Raw genomic sequence first — 19,695 nt, forward strand, 5'->3', positions numbered from 1 at the left:
TATAAGAGGACACTTCTCTGTTGAACACCAATGTAAGGGGGGCTTCTATACTGACCAGTGAACACCAATGTAAGAGGACATTTCTCAACTATCAATCTAAGGGGGGCTTCTATACTGACCAGTGACCACCAATGTAAGAGGACATTTCTCTACTAACTACCAATCTAAGGGGGGCTTCTCTACTGACCAGTGACCACCAACATAAAAGGACATTTCTCTACTAACCACCAATGTAAGATAGCACTTCTCTACTGACCACCAATGTAAGGGGGTCTTCTCTACTGACCATTAATGTAAGAGGACATTTCTCTACTGACCACTTCTTTATTGACCACCAATGTAAGATGACACTGACCACCAATGTAAGATGACACTGACCACCAATGTACAGTAAGAGGACACTTCTCTGTTGACAACCAATGTATAGGGAGGTTTCTCTACTGACCACCAATGTAAGATGACACTGCTCAACTGACCACCAATGTAAGATGGCACTTCTCTACTTACCACCAATGTAAGCTGACACTTCTTCACTGACCACCAATGTAGGAGGACACTTCTCTACTGACTACCAATGTAAAAGGACACTTCTCCACTGACCATCAATGTAAGATACCACTTCTTCACTGACAGCTAATGTAAGATGACACTTCTCTACTGATCACCAATGTAAGATGACACTTCTCTACTGATCATCAATGTAAGATGACACTTCTTCACTGACCACTAATGTAAGAGGACACTTCTCTACTGATCACCCCCCTGAGGAACCCCAACTGAATGCCAAAATGATGGGTGGGTGGACAAGGGAGAAAGAGGAAGCCACAGGGAAAGAAAGGAAGAGTTTTCTTGGGGGGAGGGGAAGGATTGATCCTTATCCCCAAGGGCTTCTAGATCATTAAACCAGCTTTAAAAGTGAAAGGCTGTATTATTGAGAGTAGGCTATCCACAGGGACCAGATTTTAAGGAATCTCTTGTGGGTGTCCAATATAATAGCCATCGATTTTTTTAATATTCATGGTCCCATTAAGGTGGGCCTTGACTTCTGAGAAGTTTAGTACTGGAGATTTCCAAAAGGGAGCTATGGTTTGTTTGGTATAATTGAATACAAAGCTAATTTGTTTGTTGGTAGACCATGGCACATTTTAGATTTTGGGCTTTTAGGTTTGTTCAACAAAGCTTCCAATGGATATTTGTGTAAGTTGCAACCAGCTACTTTGTCTACTAAAGAGTTGGCTTGGTTACATAACCTCTGTGCCTGGAAGCAAAGAATAATGTCCACAATTATGAAAGCAGAATGGCGAGTATTAGGGGTACATAGGAGCAGTGAGGTACCATCAAAAAAGTACTTTGTATGAATTCTCCAAGGCTAAAAATATTAAATAAACGTTGAACTCCTCTCAATCTTCATCAGGCAGGGTTTTACTCAGCTCCTAAGACCTGGAGAGTGGGGGTCTGTATGGCATTCATTTTCAAAGATTGGTGACCAGTAGGGTTTAAAACCGTAAGAGGAGACAAAGGGTTGTAGTTGTATATTATGGTAATATTCTTGGTTGAGGTCGTCTCCCGAAATTTTAAGGATTTCATGCCATCAAAAGACAATAGTGAGTACATGTCTGTAAATCCCTTATTTATCCATCTAAATCTGCCTGGTGAGTCGCCCTCAGTGGGAATAGTGAGCATTTCACAAGGTCTAATAATAGTAGATGGAACAAGGTAAGGCCTTCCTTTCCATCCCGGCTTTCTTCTGACCCCCTCCCTGCAATAACGGATCTGCCTGTGGCCCTGTCTCTGTGGATCAGGCAGCCTTTGATGTAATCACTCAACCTCATCAGGTGCCTGAAGTAGTCACTCTAGTCTCCTCTGGACCCTCTAGTGGGCTATGGGGTCGCTTTATACCCTTGTGGGCTATTGGGTTGTAATTGGGCTGTACATTCTCTGGTGAACCTTGCTTGTTGTGGTTGATTGTGTTGCTTGGCAACCTCTTTTATTCACAGAGTTTATTTGTCCCCTTGACCCAAAAGGTTGTGGTTAATAGAACTGCAATCTTCTCATTTAGACCAGCTGACCTTCTTGCCTGGACCTATGTTTTTTTGTTTTTACTAGGTTCGCTTTGGCACCTATTACTCCTTGGGATTATTCCCAGTTATTTTTTATTTTGTTGACCTCATTAGGTTGTGGGTCCGTTTTTCGATTTGTTGGGAATTTGTTATTGTTTCACTTAGTTTTGGTGGGTTCTGGCCTAATCAGCTTCTCACAGCCTCAGATTCTGTTTGCCCTTCCATGTGAACGCATTCCTTCTGGTGTTGTCCTTTTCATCCTGATCTGGAACATCAGGTTGAACCTGTGTTCTCTCCCCTTGGTAGTATTGGTAGGCTACCCTACTAGGAAGCCTCAAGTTATTAATTCAGATTCAGGCACTGGTTCTTCAGGCAGCTTTTGGTCTGTAGACATTCCTTAGTCCTTCTAGTAAGGCTTAGCTTTTTTGCCCACCTGTCAGTTGGAATGCTTTTTGGACGTCCAAACTGTTTTGAATTCCTTTGTACCACAATGGATGAAAAGGAAAATATGATTTTTGTAATTATTGCGTTCTATTCATGCCCTTTGTACTACTTTTTCACAAAACTGAGGCATACTGAGTAGAGGAGGGTTTATAATGGATCATAGACATAACTAGAAGCTTCAGGACCCTTCAGAAACCATGAATGGCCCCTTGACTGCTAGGGCCCTTCCGTGCTGGTTAAGCAGATATTTCCAGTACTTACAGGTAAGCCTTATTATGGGCTTACCTGTAGGTAAAAGTGGTGTGTAAGGGTTTACAACCACTTTAAGGCGTCAGCATACCAAGACATTTTGGACAATTTCATGCTCCCAACTTTGTGGGAACAGTTTGGGGATGGACCCTTCCTGTTCCAGCCATGACTGATCACCAGTGCACAAAGCAAGGTCCATAAAGACATGGATGAGCGAGTTTGGGGTGGAGGAACTTGACGCAGTCATGTTGGAACAGGAAGGGGCTAACCCCAAACTGTTCCCATAAAGTTGGGAGCATGAAATTGTCTAAAATGTCTTGATATGCTGACACTTTAAGAGTTCCCTTCACTGGAACTAAGGGGCCAAGCCCAACCCCTGAAAAACAACCCCACACCATAATCCCCCCCTCCACCAAATGATTTGGAGAGGTGGCCCAATACTTTTGACAATGTAGTGTGGATGAGCGAGTATGGGGTGGAGGGAACTTGACGGGCCTGCACAGAGTCCTGACTTTGATGAATTCGAGCGGAGACTGCGAGCCAGGCCTTCTCATCCAGCATCAGTGCCCGACCTCACAAATGCGCTTCTGGAAGAATGGTCAAACATTCCCATAGACACACTCCTAAACCTTGTGGACAGCCTTCCCAGTAGAGTTGAAGCTGTTGTAGCTGCAAAGGGTGGACCAACTCAATATTGAACCCTACGGACTAAGACTGGGATGCCATTAAAGTTCATGTAAAGGCAGGCGTACCAATACTTTTGACAACATAGTGTATCTTGAAGAGCAGTGTTGTCATACTATGGTAGGGCCCCAATCCACCTCGACAACACAGGGGGAGGAGAGGTTTTTGAGGGGAGGAGATGTTAGGATTGTAGTACAGGCAGTATATTTATCTACACGTATTGAACAAATATAACAAAATGCTTTCAATGGTTTATTTAACGGAACAAAAAGGGACAACAGAAAAGAAGTTCACTGTTCGGGTTTTACAAACACTTTAGCCCTCAGGTTGTACAAGATATACATTTGCTACAAGCGTACTTTTTCAACCTTGTCAGCAGCTGCGAGTACTCTGTCTAATCAAATTTATTTTACTTATTTACTTATTTTATTTTTTATTTTCACTCTTGGAACATCAAGAGGACCCGTACTTTTTCAACCTTGTCAGCAGCTGTGAGTACTCTGTCTAATCAAATTTATTTTACTTATTTTATTTTTTATTTTCACTCTCGGAACATCAAGAGGACCCGTACTTTTTCGACCTTGTCAGCAGCTGCGAGTACTCTGTCTAATCAAATTTATTTTACTTATTTTATTTTTTATTTTCACTCTCGGAACATCAAGAGGACCCGTAGGAGTGTGACTTCTGGAGAGGCTAGGTGGAGAACGAGCAGAGTAGGGAAGCTCCCCTGTCCTGTGTAAGAAGTTCTTTTTCTGAGTGAAAGGGAAGTTCAGCCCATGTGATTTCTCAGATGCTTAAGAAGGCCTCCTTTCTCGATGAAACATTTCCCGCACTCTGCGCAAGAATAGGGGCGCTCACCCGTGTGAACTCTCTGATGTGTAACAAGTCCACTTTTGAAAGGGAAACACTTCCCGCACTCTGAACATAAAAAAGGGCGCTCGCCCGTGTGTACTCTGTGGTGTATAGCAAGGTCCCTGTTGTAAAGGAAATTTTTCCCGCACTCCGTGCACGAGAAACGACGCACGCCTATGTGAATTTTGAAGTGGTTATGAAGGTATTCTTTGTGAATGAAACTCTTCCCGCACTCTTTACATGAGAAGGGGCGCTCACCTGTGTGATATCTCTGGTGTGTAATAAGTGCTTTTTTATCAAAGCAACATTTTCCACACTGTGAACAGGCATAAGGGTCCTCACCTTTATGAATTCTTTGATGGCTTTGAAGCCTCTCTTTCTGAGTGAAAGTCTTCCCACAGTCTAAGCATGAGTATGGGCGCCCATTTGTGTGACATTTCTGGTGTCTCTTAAGCTTTGCTTTCTGAGCAAAACATTTCCCGCATTCTGAACATGAAAAAAGAGACTCCCCTGAGTGAATTCTGAGGTGGTCAAGAAGATGTCCTTTACGAGTGAAGCATTTTCCACACTCCGAACAGGTAAAAAGATCTGTATGAATTTCCTGGTGTCTCACAAGATCAACTTCGTGGATGAAACGTTTCCCACACTCTAAACATAAGAATAAGTCCTTGCCTGTGTGACTTTCTTGGGGTAGATTAGGCTTTTCTTTCTGAGCAAAATCTGAACAGGAAGAAGGACCTTCATCCGTTTGACATCCCCTAGATGGATCTCTTGATGTATCCGCACTTTCAGATATTGGTTGGCAATTAGAAGTCCTAGACTGGGATTTAGCAGAACATTCCTCAGGATTAGACGTATCCATTGATTCCTCCAGGTGAGGTCTGTCATGTATATTATCAGTAATAGGATTTGCTTCTGGAGGACATTGTGTGATGCCTTTATCTTCTGCATTAGAACCTGAAGAAAAAATAAAATAAATCTCTGAGGTATTCCTATGTCCATCTCTGGCATGAATTTAGGTGAAATTATAACACCAAACTACGAAGACAAACCAGATACAATACACCCAAACATCACTGGGTAATAGCATTTCTACAATGATGACAATTTTTTGGTGGAGAATGGAGAGAAACCTTTATCTACCTCATAACGTGATGGTATACTCAGGTATGGAGATGGACCTTTCATATGGTGTACAGTATCTCCTCCTCCTTTGTTGGGAACATGACGTTATATTGAGGAATGGAGATGGACCTTTCATATGGTGTACAGTATCTCCTCCTCATTTGTTGGGAACATGACGTTATATTGAGGAATGGAGATGGACCTTTCATATGGTGTACGGTATCTCCTCCTCATTTGTTGGGAACATGACGTTATATTGAGGAATGGAGATGCACCTTTCATATGGTGTACAGTATCTCCTCCTCATTTGTTGGGAACATGACGTTATATTGAGGAATGGAGATGGACCTTTCATATGGTGTACAGTATCTCCTCCTCATTTGTTGGGAATGTGACATGATATTGAGGAATGGAGATGGACCTTTCATATGGTGTACAGTATCTCCACCTCATTTGTTGGGAACATGACGTTATATTGAGGAATGGAGATGCACCTTTCATATGGTGTACAGTATCTCCTCCTCATTTGTTGGGAATGTGACATGATATTGAGGAATGGAGATGCACCTTTCATATGGTGTACAGTATCTCCTCCTCATTTGTTGGGAATGTGACATGATATTGAGGAATGGAGATGGACCTTTCATATGGTGTACAGTATCTCCTTCTCATTTGTTGGGAACATGATGATATATTGAGGAATGGAGATGGACCCCTTAAAGGTCATGTTTTCAGGCTTTCCATTATTTTGCACAGGTGATTTGATCAGTTTCACTGTCTTAGTATTTACCACAGCCGTTTCATCTGAGGGAAATCCTGAAAACATGACCTGTTGGTACTTGAGGACTGGAGTTGAGAAACATTGGTGTACAGTATCTCCACCTCATTTGTTGGGAACATGACATTATATTGAGGAATGGAGATGGACCTTTCATATGATGTACAGTATCTCCTCCTCATTTGTTGGGAACATGACATTATATTGAGGAATGGAGATGGACCTTTCATATGATGTACAGTATCTCCTCCTCATTGGTTGGGAACATGACATTATATTGAGGAATGGAGATGGACCTTTCATATGGTGTACAATATCTTCTCCTCATTTGTTGGGAACATGACATTATATTGAGGAATGGAGATGGACCTTTCCAGCAAAAGGCGTGAGCATGCAGGTCTGCTAATTCCCCACATTCAATCAGTCAATATATCTTCCATTTGTAGAAGTAAAAGGTTAATATGTTATTGCATCTAGTGATGAATATTTACCTGAGCTGATATCTGGGGAAGAGTCCACCTCTTTACCAGTGTCCATCATTTCATCCTTCTCCATAATTTGCTGATCACCCTTCTCATATGTCTCTTGTTTCTCCTTTTCAACCTCAGTTTTCTTAATAATAAATTCTTCATCCTTAACCAACACAATGACAAAATATAAAACCCTTAGAATGTGAACTTTAATATTGTATACTGTACATAGAAGACTGTTATCTTTCAGAGTATGGGATCACTTTCCTACATGCCCAGTCCCACCTACCTGATGATGGTGAGGGATGGTGTGATCTTCCTGTGTGGAATCCCGGGAATACAGAGGACATCTCTCTGGTGGGTTCCCATTACTGGATCCATCTACCTGATCATGGTGTGCGTAGATATGATTTTCCTGCGTGGAATCCCGGGAAAACAAAGGACGGGTACATCTCTCTGATTGGTTTCCATTACTGGATCCATCTGCAAGAAACAGTTATGGGGGATGAAGAAACATCTAGGTTGAACGTTCGTTCTGCTCTTTCCAATAAACTGAACTATCCAGGCAACTACCAAGAATGTAATCAATGACAACCTACATACTTTACATCTTGTATTTCTTTTTAAATTAATACAAGGCCATCTTTCATTGGATGAGGCCGAGAGGAGGGACAAATGATGAAAATCTCTACCTTGTCCAATCAGAGAACTCCTTGTGGTCGTTGAAAAAAAATACAAGATGTTCTCTGAGTGGTAGACCTGCCAAGAAAGCGATCTGCTGTGTTCAGTATATACTGCAGAAGGTAAGTCGCTTGAGCAGCACCTGGAAAACACCAGCGCTGACTGTATGTACTTCAGTGAATGTCCGCATCTCCAGATGTGAGAAATGAAGTGTTAGATGGAGCCAAGCTGGAAAAATGTAGGTTTTAAAATAAGATCTCTCCTGGAGTTTGGCTTTAAGAAAACAACCAAGCAAAACAAAAAAAAAGAAATATAAATCAGTGCTCTATATAATATTTACAATCACCTTCAGTGTCATCCAGACGAAACCTCTTCTCATTGTCTGTCACCATCAACCCACTTTCCTCCGTTGACTTCTGATCACCCCTCATATTAACCTCTGCTTCTTCTGCTTTACTCCCAACTTCCATATTCATCATATCATCACACTTCCATCGCAAAAATATTGAAAAAAAAATGACTTAGAAGCTTCAAAAACAGAACATTAACCTGCTGTATAAGATCTGCACTTTATCTGAGAAGATGACACAGAATAGAGGACCATATATGTTCCACCTACCTGATAGCGTTGAGCATAGTTGTGATCTTCCAGTGTGAAATCCCTGGAATACAGAGGACTGGGACATTTCTCTGGTGGATTCCCATTACTGCATAAATCTAGTTGATCACGGTATGCGTAGCTATGATCCTCCTGTGTAGCATCCCGGGAATACAGAGGACGGGGACATCTCTCTGGTGGGTTCTCATAACTGGATCCATCTGTTTGATCATTGTGTGCATAGATATGATCTTCCTGTGTGTAATCCGGGGAATACAGAGGACGGGGACATCTCTCTGGTGGGTTCTCATAACTGGATCCATCTGTTTGATCATTGTGTGCATAGATATGATCTTCCTGTGTGTAATCCCGGGAATACAGAGGACGGGGACATCTCTCTGGTGGGTTCCCATTACTGGATCCATCTGTTGGATTATTGTGTGCATAGATATGATCTTCCTGTGTGGAATTTTGGGAATACAGAGGATAGGGACATCTCTCTGGTGGGTTCTCATTACTGGATCCATCTATTTGATCATAGTGGGCGTAGATATGATCTTCCTGTGTGGAATTCTGGGAATACAGAGGATGGGGACATCTCTCTGGTGGGTGCCCTTTACTGGATCCATCTTTTTGATCAATGTCTGCATAGATATGATCTTCCTGTGTCGAATCCCAGAAATTCAGAGGATGGGTACATCTTTCTGGTGAGTTCTCATTACTGGATCCATTTACATGATCATGTTGTGCGTAGATATGATCCTCCTGTGTGGAATCCCGGGAATAAGGAGGACGGAGGCATCTCTCTGGTGGGTTCCCATTACTGGATCCATCTACCTGATCACGGTGTGCGTAGATATGATCTTCCTGTGTGGAATCCCCGGAATACAGAGAAGGAGGACATCTTTCTGGTGAGTTCCCATTACTGGATCCATCTACCTGATCACGGTGTGCGTAGATATGATCTTCCAGTGTGGAATCCCGGGAATACAGAGGACATCTCTCTGGAGAGTTCCCATTACTGGATCCATCTACCTGATCATGGTGTGCGTAGATGTGATCTTTCTGTGTGGAATCCTGGGAATACAGAGGACGGAGACATTTCTCTGGTGGGTTCCCATTACTGGATCCATCCACATTGTCACGGTATGCATAGATATGATCTTCCTGTGTGGAGTCTCGTGAAAAAAGAGGATGGGGACATCTCTCTGGTGAGTTCCTATTACTGGATCCATCCACCTGATCATGGTGTGCGTAGATATGATCTTCCTGTGTGGAATCCCGGAAGTAAAGAGGACGGGTACATCTCTCTGGTGGGTTCCTATTATTGGATCCATCTGTAGGAAACACACACACTGACTGAATACATTGTTTCGATGTGTTTATCAGATGATGGAGGACCTAGGTGGACCCTCCGTACTGCTCTCTCCTTTACAATAAAGTCTCATCTTACCCAGTGATGTGAGGGGCCGCCAATTCTTCATAATGACATGGATAAATTCCTTCTCGTTAATTGGCCTTATCATTTTACCTTCTTCCAGGGAAAGGTCACATCTCATATACGTTTCTTGCTTTTCTGTTCTAAACTCAACTTTTAGATCTATCAGATCTTTACCCTAAATCAAGAAAATGGGTTGCAAATATAAGAATTATTAATGAAAGACCACAGGGAAAAAAACATCAACTTGCAACTTGTCTTGTTGAGTCACATTCATTTTGTAGATGCTCCAACCAACCTGGTAACAGCGCGCATAGTTGTGATCATCCAGTGCCGGATCCCGGGAATACAGAGGACAGGAACAGTTCCCAGTACTGGATCCACCTGTAGGAAACACACACACTGACTGAATACATTGTTTCTATGTGTTTATCAGATGATGGGGGATCTAGGTGGACCCTCCGTACTGCTCTCTCCTTTACAATAAAGTCTCCTCTTACCCGTTGATGTGAGGGATGGTGTGCTGTATCCTCACCTCATTTGTTGGGAACATGACATTATATTGAGGAATTGAGATGGATCTTTCATATGGTGTACAGTATCTCCTCCTCATTTGTTGGGAACATGACGTTATATTGAGGAATGGAGATGGACCTTTCATATGGTGTACAGTATCTCCTCATTTGTTGGGAACATGACGTTATATTGAGGAATGGAGATGGACCTTTCATATGGTGTACAGTATCTCCACCTCATTTGTTGGGAACGTGACATTATATTGAGGAATGGAGATGGACCTTTCATATGGTGTACAGTATCTCTTCATTTGTTGGGAACATGACATTATATTGAGGAATGGAGATGGACCTTTCATATGGTGTACAGTATCTCCTCCTCATTTATTGGGAACATGACATTATATTGAGGAATGGAGATGGGCCTTTCATATGGTGTACAGTATCTCCTCCTCATTTGTTGGGAACATGACGTTATATTGAGGAATGGAGATGGACCTTTCATATGGTATACAGTATCTTCTCCTCATTTGTTGGGAACATGACGTTATATTGAGGAATGGAGATGGACCTTTCATATGGTGTACAGTATCTCCTCCTCATTTGTTGGGAACATGTGAGTAGAACATGTTGACAAATAATTTTCTCCGCTTTACCATATTTATTACACTGTTCTCTTACCCGGTGATGTGAGGGGCGGTTGATTGTCCATCATGACGTCCTTGTAGAGATCCTTGTGTCCTTCTAAATACTCCCACTCCTCCATGGAGAAATAGACAGTGACCTCCTGACACCTTATAGGAACCTGACACACACAATGATACAGTCACCATCCAGACACATCCCTTGTCTGTTACTCCCAGCACCGCTCACTTCTCCTGTCAGCAGCTCAGTGACCTTAATGGTGACTTTTATAATCTTCTGCTTGTTGTGTTTTTCTGGTATCCAGTAGTGAGGATGTAGTTGTGATGTCAGATGGTCTATGAGGAAGACTGTTGGGTGTCCATTGCTCACTAGACAGCTTTATCACTGCAAAATCCTAGGTTAAAAAAAATAACAACGGTCACTACATCCCATCCCAGAATCCTCCTCACCTCTCCGGTCAGGTCTGTGTTTTATTAATAGAGATAAGAGTGATGTCATGTGACCTCCCAGAATCCTCCTCACCTCTCCGGTCAGGTCTGTGTTTTATTAATAGAGATAAGAGTGATGTCATGTGACCTCCCAGAATCCTCCTCACCTCTCCGGTCAGGTCTGTGTTTTATTAATAGAGAGAAGAGTGATGTCATGTGACCTCCCAGAATCCTCCTCACCTCTCCGGTCAGGTCTGTGTTTTATTAATAGAGATAAGAGTGATGTCATGTGACCTCCCAGAATCCTCCTCACCTCTCCGGTCAGGTCTGTGTTTTATTAATAGAGATAAGAGTGATGTCATGTGACCTCCCAGAATCCTCCTCACCTCTCTGGTCAGCAGGTTGATGATCGCCAGGGAGGAGGTTTGGATTTGCCTGACCATGCATTTGCAGTAAACCCCTGGGATTCAGATGTGCCCAAATGGGAATATTCTGGGCTGAATTGGCTTGAACAATTGTTTAAACCCCCCATAAAGCATGGCATATCCTTTAGCCCATGTCCAGCAGATTAAGAAGAGCCAATAATGGGGGAAATGGACAACCCAGCTCCCTCATTCTAAAGGGGTCTCACAGCAGCCACAGTGTCAGTGTATGGGAAACGACAGGGAAAGAGATTACGGTCAGTTAGGAAACTGTGCTTTACTCCTGCAAATTGCGGTGGTGGGGTGGGGTTCATACAGTATCTCACAAAAGTAAGTACACCCCTCACATTTTTGTAAATCTTTTCTTCTATCTTTTCATGTGACAACACTGAAGAAATGACACTTGTCTACAATGTAAAGTAGTGAGTGTACAGCTTGTATAACAGTGTAAATTTGCTGTCCCCCTCAAAATAACTCAACACACAGCCATTAATGTCTAAACCGCTGGCAACAAAAGTGAGTACACCCCTAAGTAAAAATATCCAAATTGGGCCCAAGTGTCAATATTTTGTGTGGCCACCATTATTTTCCAGCACTGCCTTAACCCTCTTAGGCATGGAGGTTACCAGAGCTTCACAGGTTGTCACTGGAGTCCTCTTCCCCTCCTCCATGATGACATCACAGAGCTGGTGGATGTTAGAGACCTTGCGCTCCTCCACTTTCTGTTTGAGGATGTCCCACAGATGATCAATAGGGTTTAGGTCTGGAGACATGCTTGGCCAGTCCATCACCTTTTACCCTCAGCTTCTTTAGCAAGGCAGTGGTCATCTTGGAGGTGTGTTTGGGGTCGTTATCATGTTGGAATACTGCCCTGCGGCCCAGTCTCCGAGGGGAGGGGATCATGCTCTGCTTCAGTATGTCACAGTACATGTTGGCATTCATGGTTCCCTCAATGATCTGTAGCTCTCCAGTGCTGGCAGCACTCATGTACCCCCAGACCATGACACTCCCACCACCATGCTTGACTGTAGACAAGACACACTTGTCTTTGTACTTCTCACCTGGTTGCCTCCACACACGCTTGTCACCATCTGAACCAAGTTTATCTTAGTCTCATAAGACCACAGGACATGGTTCCAGAAATCCATGTCCTTAGTCTGCTTGTCTTCAGCAAACTGTTTGCGGGCTTTCTTGCGCATCACCTTTAGAAGAGGCTTCCTTCTGGGATGACAGCCATGCAGACCAATTTGATGCAGTGTGCGGTGTATGGTCTGAGCACTGACAGGCTGACCCCCCACCCCTTCAACCTCTGCAGTAAGGATGAGCTCCGGCGTGTTCGCACACTCCACGTGCAGAGCCCGCCAGGAAGTCGGCACGGCGCTGCGCTAATCACAGGCAGTGAGACATTTTCCCCATGTGCGGCTGCAGAGATCGGGAAATGTCTCACTGCCTGTGATTAGCGCAGTGCTGTGCCGACTTCCTGGCGGGCTCTGCACGTGGAGTGTGCGAACACGCCGGAGCTCATCCTTACTCTGCAGCAATGCTGGCAGCACTCATACGTCTATTTCCCAAAGACAACCTCTGGATATGACGCTGAGCACGTGACCTCAACTTCTTTGGTGGACCATGGAGAGGCCTGTTCTGAGTGGAACCTGTCCTGTTATACCGCTGTATGGTCTTGGCCACCGTGCTGCAGCTCAGTTTCAGGGTCTTGGCAATCTTTTTATAGCCTAGGACATCTTTATGTGGAGCAACAATTCTTTTTTTCAGATCCTCAGACAGTTCTTTGCCATGGAGGTGGCATGTTGAACTTCCAGTGACCAGTATGAGAGAGTGAGAGCGATAACACCAAATTTAACACACCTGCTCCCCATTCACACCTGAGACCTTGTAACACTAACGAGGCATATGACACATCGGGGAGGGAAAATGGCTAATTGGGCCCAATTTGGACATTTTCACTTAGGGGTGTACTGACTTTTGTTGCCAGCGGTTTAGACATTAATGGCTGTGTGTTGAGTTATTTTGAGGGGACAGCAAATTTACACTGTTATACAAGCTGTACACTCACTACTTTACATTGTAGACAAAGTGTCATTTCTTCAGTGTTGTCACATGAAAAGATAGAAGAAAAGATTTACAAAAATGTGAGGGGTGTACTTACTTTTATGAAATACTGTAGATCTTTAATTACCCAAAAAGTCCTTACTGGAACTATTGGTATCAGCGGGACTTTTCATTGACAGCTCTGGGGCAATCACCCCCTTTTCTGCTTTTTTATTTTTGTGATTTCTTAATATTAGTTTTTTTTTTTTTTTTTACTATTATTTTATTACATGGTTGATTTGAGGGCAGCTGTCGCCTTTTTTAATTTATTTTTTTATTTTTACATAGCAAAATATTTTTAAAAAAAATTAATTTTGCAAACCTAAACCTATAAAAAAGTCGGCTTTTGTTTCATAGGGTCTTTTTTTTTTAGTTTACCTTTTCATTTTGGGGGTATTTTTGGTCTTTCTTAGGGATTTTCTTTAGGTTTGGGGTGTTCAGATACAGAAGGAAAGATGTTTTTAGCTTTTATAATAGATAGGATGTATGTCACGTCATCTGCTGGAGATAAAAGACGTCACAGTGACTATGGAGGAAGAGGACGGACATGACGGGAGAGTTACTGGGTGTAAATAGAAAATAATATCTTATTACCTCCTCTGCTGCCAGTTCCAGCTACGTAGCTTCTCTATTTCCTCCCCGTAACTTCCTACTTATATCTGACATCACTTCCTGTCTGAACCTGTCATCACTTCCTGTCTGCACCTGACATCACTTCCTCTCTGCACCGTCATCACTTCCTGCCTGTTCCTTACATCACTTCCTGTATCTCACATCACCTCCTGCGCACGTTCTCTGCTAAAGTCGCAGAGATCGCCACCTGCTGGACAACTTGCAAATCGTGACTGAGAAATGATCGGGCCAATGTTGGAAAGTTCAAGAACGTGGGAAAGTCCGACGTTCAGACGAATGTTTGGGGAAAACAAACAAACCAACCGTTAGCTTATCCCCAAGGCCTCCTATTCACGCTCTTGGAGGGGATGATAAGGGACTATATACAAGATTTTAGCAATGAGAACGGTATCATTAGCAGTAATCAGCATGGATTCATGAAGAATCGTTATTGCCAAACCAATCTATTAACCTTCTGTAGCGGGCACCTACTTTCATGTAGGTGAGCTTTCTGAGTTTAAATGACAAAGTATGGTTTCAGGTAAATTTAGCCAGGCTTGCATTGTGATTCCAGGCCTGGTTGTTTATTTTGAGAACTGGGAGTGTCGGTGTGGTGCAGGGTGTGGCCACCTGTGCTTGGACCCAGAGATGCCTCCTCTTGCTTTCAGTGGAAATGGTTCTGGAAGGGAGGTTGGACTTGGGATCTGAGTGACAGGCAGCTCGTGTGTGAGTTCTGGCCAATCATTAATTTGTTTGGCAGGAGGCGGGACTCTCATAAAAGCTGGCGTCACATGTTGCAAAAGGAGTCCGAAGAGGGAGACATCAGAGAGTTCCCCTGCGGGGGACGGAGCAGAGCCCCCCCTACGGGGAAGGAGGGGGGGACCAGGCCACACGGAGGAGAGGAGTTAGTGACACCGCACAGCATGTAGTCGCTGGTGTCGCTGGACGCCCCTATGGGGAAGGGAGCGTGCCAGACTGGAGAGAAGGGATGGAGAAACCATTGCAGAAGAAGTAGCAACTAAGCGGAAGACAACTGGGCGATCGATTGTTTGTGAGTGGCACATGGACTGTTGATCAAGTGAGTGAAAGGCAATGGGAAGGGTACTACCAGAGGCTGAGGGATGTTGGTACGCAAGTCATTGAGACAGGCGGTGATGGTTTGTGACTTTGGGTTCAACAATACCCCGGGATTCCAATCAGTCAGGCGGGAGGAATTATTCAGAGTAATCTCTTCCTTTGCTCAACTTGGAAGTACTGTACAGACGGGAAGTAGTGGTCAAAAGGTGGAGGTAAAGCTCTGAGCACAAAAAGAGATACAGATTGTTCTAAAAAGGTCTACGGGTGAAGAAGTTATTCAGAGTGACTCTTTACTACAACAGCCTATGTATTCTCTAGTAAATCTACTCCTATCTTCCCAATGAAAAGTTATTCAGAGTGACTTTTCATAGTCCGCATTGTTCTAAGTCTTTGCATGAGAAGGCAAAGGAAAGATCATAAAGCAGCAAAAAAGAGCATCTCAGAAAACTCCTTCTCCTATCCCAGTTCATGTTACACCAATAAACGCAAGAGAAAATGACAAAAATGGACTGTTTCTATTTCTATGGGCTGCGATGGGCTAAATGGTAAATGTGATTTACGGATAGAACACACAAATTGCAGCTCCTTCGGGGGGTCGTTGCGCTACACTTCTATGAGGAGGTGAGTTGCCATCTAGATAAAGGAAGGCCCGTAGACGTGGTGTATCTGGATTTTGCAAAAGCATTTGACACAGTTCACCATAAACGTTTACTGTAAAAAATAAGGTCCGTTGGCATGGACCATAGGGTGAGTACATGGATTGAAAACTGGCTACAAGGGCGTGTTCAGAGGGTGATGATAAATGGGGAATACTCAGAATGGTCAGGGGTGGGTAGTGGGGTCCCCCAGGGTTCTGTGCTGGGACCAATCCTGTTTAATTTGTTCATAAACGACCTGGAGGATGGGATAAACAGTTCAATCTCTGTATTTGCAGACGATACTAAGCTAAGCAGGGCAATAACTTCTCCACAGGATGTGGAAACCTTGCAAGAAGATCTGAACAAATGAATGGGGTTGGCAACTACATGGCAAATGAGGTTTAATGTGGAAATATTTAAAATAATGCATTTGGGTGGCAAAAATATGAATGCAATCTATAGACTGGGGGGAGTACCTCTGGGGGAATCTAGGATGGAAAAGGACCTGGGGGTCCTAGTAGATGATAGGCTCAGCAATGGCATGCAATGCCAAGCTGCTGCTAACAAAGCAAACAGAATATTGGCATTAAAAAGGGAATGAACTCCAGAGATAAAACGATAATTCTCCCGCTCTACAAGACTCTGGTCCGGCCGCACCTAGAGTATGCTGTCCAGTTCTGGGCACCAGTCCTCAGGAAGGATGTACTGGAAATGGAGCGAGTACAAAGAAGGGCAACAAAGCTAATAAAGGGTCTGGAGGATCTTAGTTATGAGGAAAGGTTGCGAGCACTGAACTTATTCTCTCTGGAGAAGAGACGCTTGAGAGGGGATATGATTTTAATGAACAAATACCGTACTGGTGACCCCACAATAGGGAGAAAACTTTTCCGCACAAGGGGATTTAATAAGACACGCGGCCATTCACTAAAATTACACACGTTTGGACTTTCCGCCAACAAAACAGTGGATTTTTGTTCGAAGGTTGTTGGCTCAAACTTGTCTTGCATACACGTGGTCACACAAATGTTGGCCAACAATTCCGAACATGAGAATGCGTTGACGTAAAAGACGTACGGCGAGCCGAGAAAAAGGAAGTTCAATAGCCAGTGCGGCTCCTTCTGCTTGATTCCGAGCATGCGTGAACTTTTGTGCGACGGACTTGTGTACACACGTTCGGACTTTCCAACAACAAAGTTTTGTTGGCGGAAAATTTGAGAACCTGCTAATCTACGTTTGTTGGCGGAAAGCCCGACAGCAAATGTTCGATGGAGCGTACACTCGGTCGGACTTTCCGACAACAAGCTGACATCCAACATTTCCCCTCGGAAAATCCAACCGTGTGTACGTGGCAAAAGACCGTCAAGCATGTGGAATTCCCTTCCACAGGAGGTGGTCTCAGCGAGGGGCATCGATAATTTCAAAAAACTATTAGATAAGCACCTGGGCGACCGCAACATACAGGGATATACAATGTAATACTGACATATAATCACACACATAGGTTGGATTTGATGGACTTGTCTTTTTTCAACCTCACCTACTATATAACTAAGTGTGGTTTGGCTGTGCTCACCTATGGGCGTTGCCTGCTATTCTTTGTGCTTTTATTTCCTTCCCTTCCATCACTTTCTGGCCCGCCCCCTAGTTTACTCACCTGTATAAGAAATTCTCAGTGTAGTCGATATTGCCTGAGCAACTTCACAATTCTCGGAGCTCCCGTTCGCTTGTCACTTGAGTATCCTGTTCCTGACGACCCATGTACGGACCCGGGTTTGTTCACCGTCTGTGCATGTTTGCTGCCCGTCCTGACCTCGGCTTGTCTCCTGGATTTCCTACTGTTGCAGTCTGCACACGCGAGTGGTCTTTGCATCCTCAGCTGGACATACCTGGGGGGGGTCGCGCCTTGGTTCCAGTTTGCTGCAAATCCATTCCCACCATCAGGGGCTCTGGAGAAAATGCAGGCTGGGGCTTAGACTCTGCGCCCTGGGGAACCAAGAGTTGGCGATCCACAAGGGCTCACTACCACAAATTCTTGACACAATGATAGATACTGACTGTGAGCCATCTTAGGGCTTGGGCTACTGCCTTTTTGGTACGGCCCTAACATCGTTTCCACATGTAAACTTGGAATAGTAAGAAAGGAGGAGTGCCTGGTGTCTAAAAGAATACAAGTTTGATGGTAGATTAAGAGACATTTATTGAAAGTAGCGAACAGTACATTAAGCCAACGTGGCTCTCCCTTTTTGAGGGCTGCTGCTGCATGCTATTGAATGGGAATGATTCCCACATCAGTTATATATTTGTGAGATTTCAGGCAAAAGACTGACAGAGCCTCAGCTGAGGTTGCAGGGGCAACTCAAACTTAGGTGGCAGTTTAAGTATGCCTAAGTACACCCATGTGAAATGCAGTGTAGCACCCCCTTACCCCTGGGCAGTGTTCGAGGATCAGATTGCTGGAGATGACCAAGTCACTAGTCACAAGTTGCCGCAAGAGGAAATCCGTGCCAACTGAGCATGCACCAAAGACGCCTCAGGGCGCCAACCCACACCTGCGCAGAAGACTTGATGGAAAAGGGCAGGAAAATGCCCAGGAAGCGCACAGGAAGTGAGCTCAACCTGATGGAAAAAGTTGGGAAAATACCCAGGAGGCGCACAGGAAGTGACATCAACCTGATGGAAAAAGGTGGGAAAATCCCCAGGAGGCGCACAGGAAGTGACATCAATCTGATGGAAAAAGGCGGGAAAATGCCCAGGAGGCGCACAGGAAGTGATCTCAAACTTCCCTATATAAGCCCAGCCCAGACACTGCCAAATTGCTGGATTATCTTCAGTCCCCACTTGTTCCTGTGCAAGTGTGTGATCTGTCTGAACCTGTTGTGACCTTGAAACCTATTTGACTACTCTTGATTGCTGCTTGCCTTTGACCTCGGATTTGTACCTTAACCATTCTACTTCTTTGCCCCTTTTGTACTCAGCTGCCAGATTGGAACCGACCCCAGCTTGGATCTCAACCATTCTTCTTCTGATTAACCATTTTATGCCTCGTTGTCCAACTGGACTTGACCTCGGCTCGGGTCCCAGGCTAAGGCTTGCACGGTGCTCTGCACCCTTGGCACCTCTGCCACTCGGTGTCCCCACCAAGTCTCTGTCTCCATCTCCAGAGGCTTTAAGAAATCTGAGGCGCAAGGGAGGCCTCCCCACTACTTCGGTCTCACATCAGGTACGTGGCCCTCGTGACAGTAGGTTGGCAGTAGAAACAGAGCTCCACATGGCTCTTGCAAGCCAGAGCAGCGGCAGGAAGGTGCTTTTTGGACACTGGCTGGAAAACGGGCACAGAGTGCGTTGGCGCAAAACTGCACCCAGAAGATGAAATCGGAGCTTAGTCCCTCGGTGTTAATCCCTTTTGGTGTAAAACTGATGGAAGTGGAAAGTTTAAAGGCACCCTGTGTACCGACTCACAGAATGGGTCTTCAGAGACGGGGCAAGCGCTGGGGCCAAGGTGGCACTTCTGGACCTGGAAACGCTCTGTGGCTAACTTTTACTAGAACAAGGTCTCAAAAGCACTACAAGCGGAACCCACTGCTTTAAGGTCACTCCCAGACTGAATCGCTAGAGGAAAAGTCGGCACTCGGGGTAACAACAACTGGCGGTCTTCCTTTATTGAAATAACATGCTTAAAAGCTGTAAAACATCCAACACGTTTCAACCGCCAGGCCTTAATCAACCAATAAACCAGCCATGATTAAGGCCGAAACGCATTGACTGTTTTACAGTTGTCATGCATGGTATTTCAAAAAAGGAAGACTGTAAGGCCGTCTTGAGTGTCAGATCTTAATCAGCCAATAAATCAGCCATGATTAAGGCCCGAAGGCT

General features: G+C 44.3%; 2 protein-coding genes across 3 annotated transcripts in view; one reads left to right on the forward strand and one right to left on the reverse strand.

The window, feature by feature from the left end:
• Window positions 1-14,215, reverse strand: part of LOC141105494 (uncharacterized) — a 63,528-nt gene extending 49,313 nt beyond the window's left edge. Inside the window, exons 1-9 of the mRNA XM_073595350.1 lie at window positions 14,090-14,215; window positions 10,576-10,933; window positions 9,678-9,763; window positions 9,395-9,557; window positions 7,963-9,278; window positions 7,690-7,831; window positions 6,952-7,145; window positions 6,684-6,825; window positions 4,212-5,246 (exon numbers count right to left, since the gene is read on the reverse strand). Of these exons, the coding sequence (XP_073451451.1) occupies window positions 4,212-5,246; window positions 6,684-6,825; window positions 6,952-7,145; window positions 7,690-7,831; window positions 7,963-9,278; window positions 9,395-9,557; window positions 9,678-9,763; window positions 10,576-10,660 (3,163 nt within the window). The 5' untranslated portion in view covers window positions 10,661-10,933; window positions 14,090-14,215. The remainder of the gene's footprint in view (window positions 1-4,211; window positions 5,247-6,683; window positions 6,826-6,951; window positions 7,146-7,689; window positions 7,832-7,962; window positions 9,279-9,394; window positions 9,558-9,677; window positions 9,764-10,575; window positions 10,934-14,089) is intronic.
• Window positions 1-19,695, forward strand: part of LOC141105079 (uncharacterized) — a 222,784-nt gene that overhangs the window by 179,812 nt on the left and 23,277 nt on the right. The window lies entirely within an intron of this gene.

The sequence above is a fragment of the Aquarana catesbeiana genome, linkage group LG08 (genome assembly GCF_042186555.1).
Source record: "Aquarana catesbeiana isolate 2022-GZ linkage group LG08, ASM4218655v1, whole genome shotgun sequence".
In the NCBI taxonomy this organism is placed as follows: Eukaryota; Metazoa; Chordata; class Amphibia; order Anura; family Ranidae; genus Aquarana; species Aquarana catesbeiana.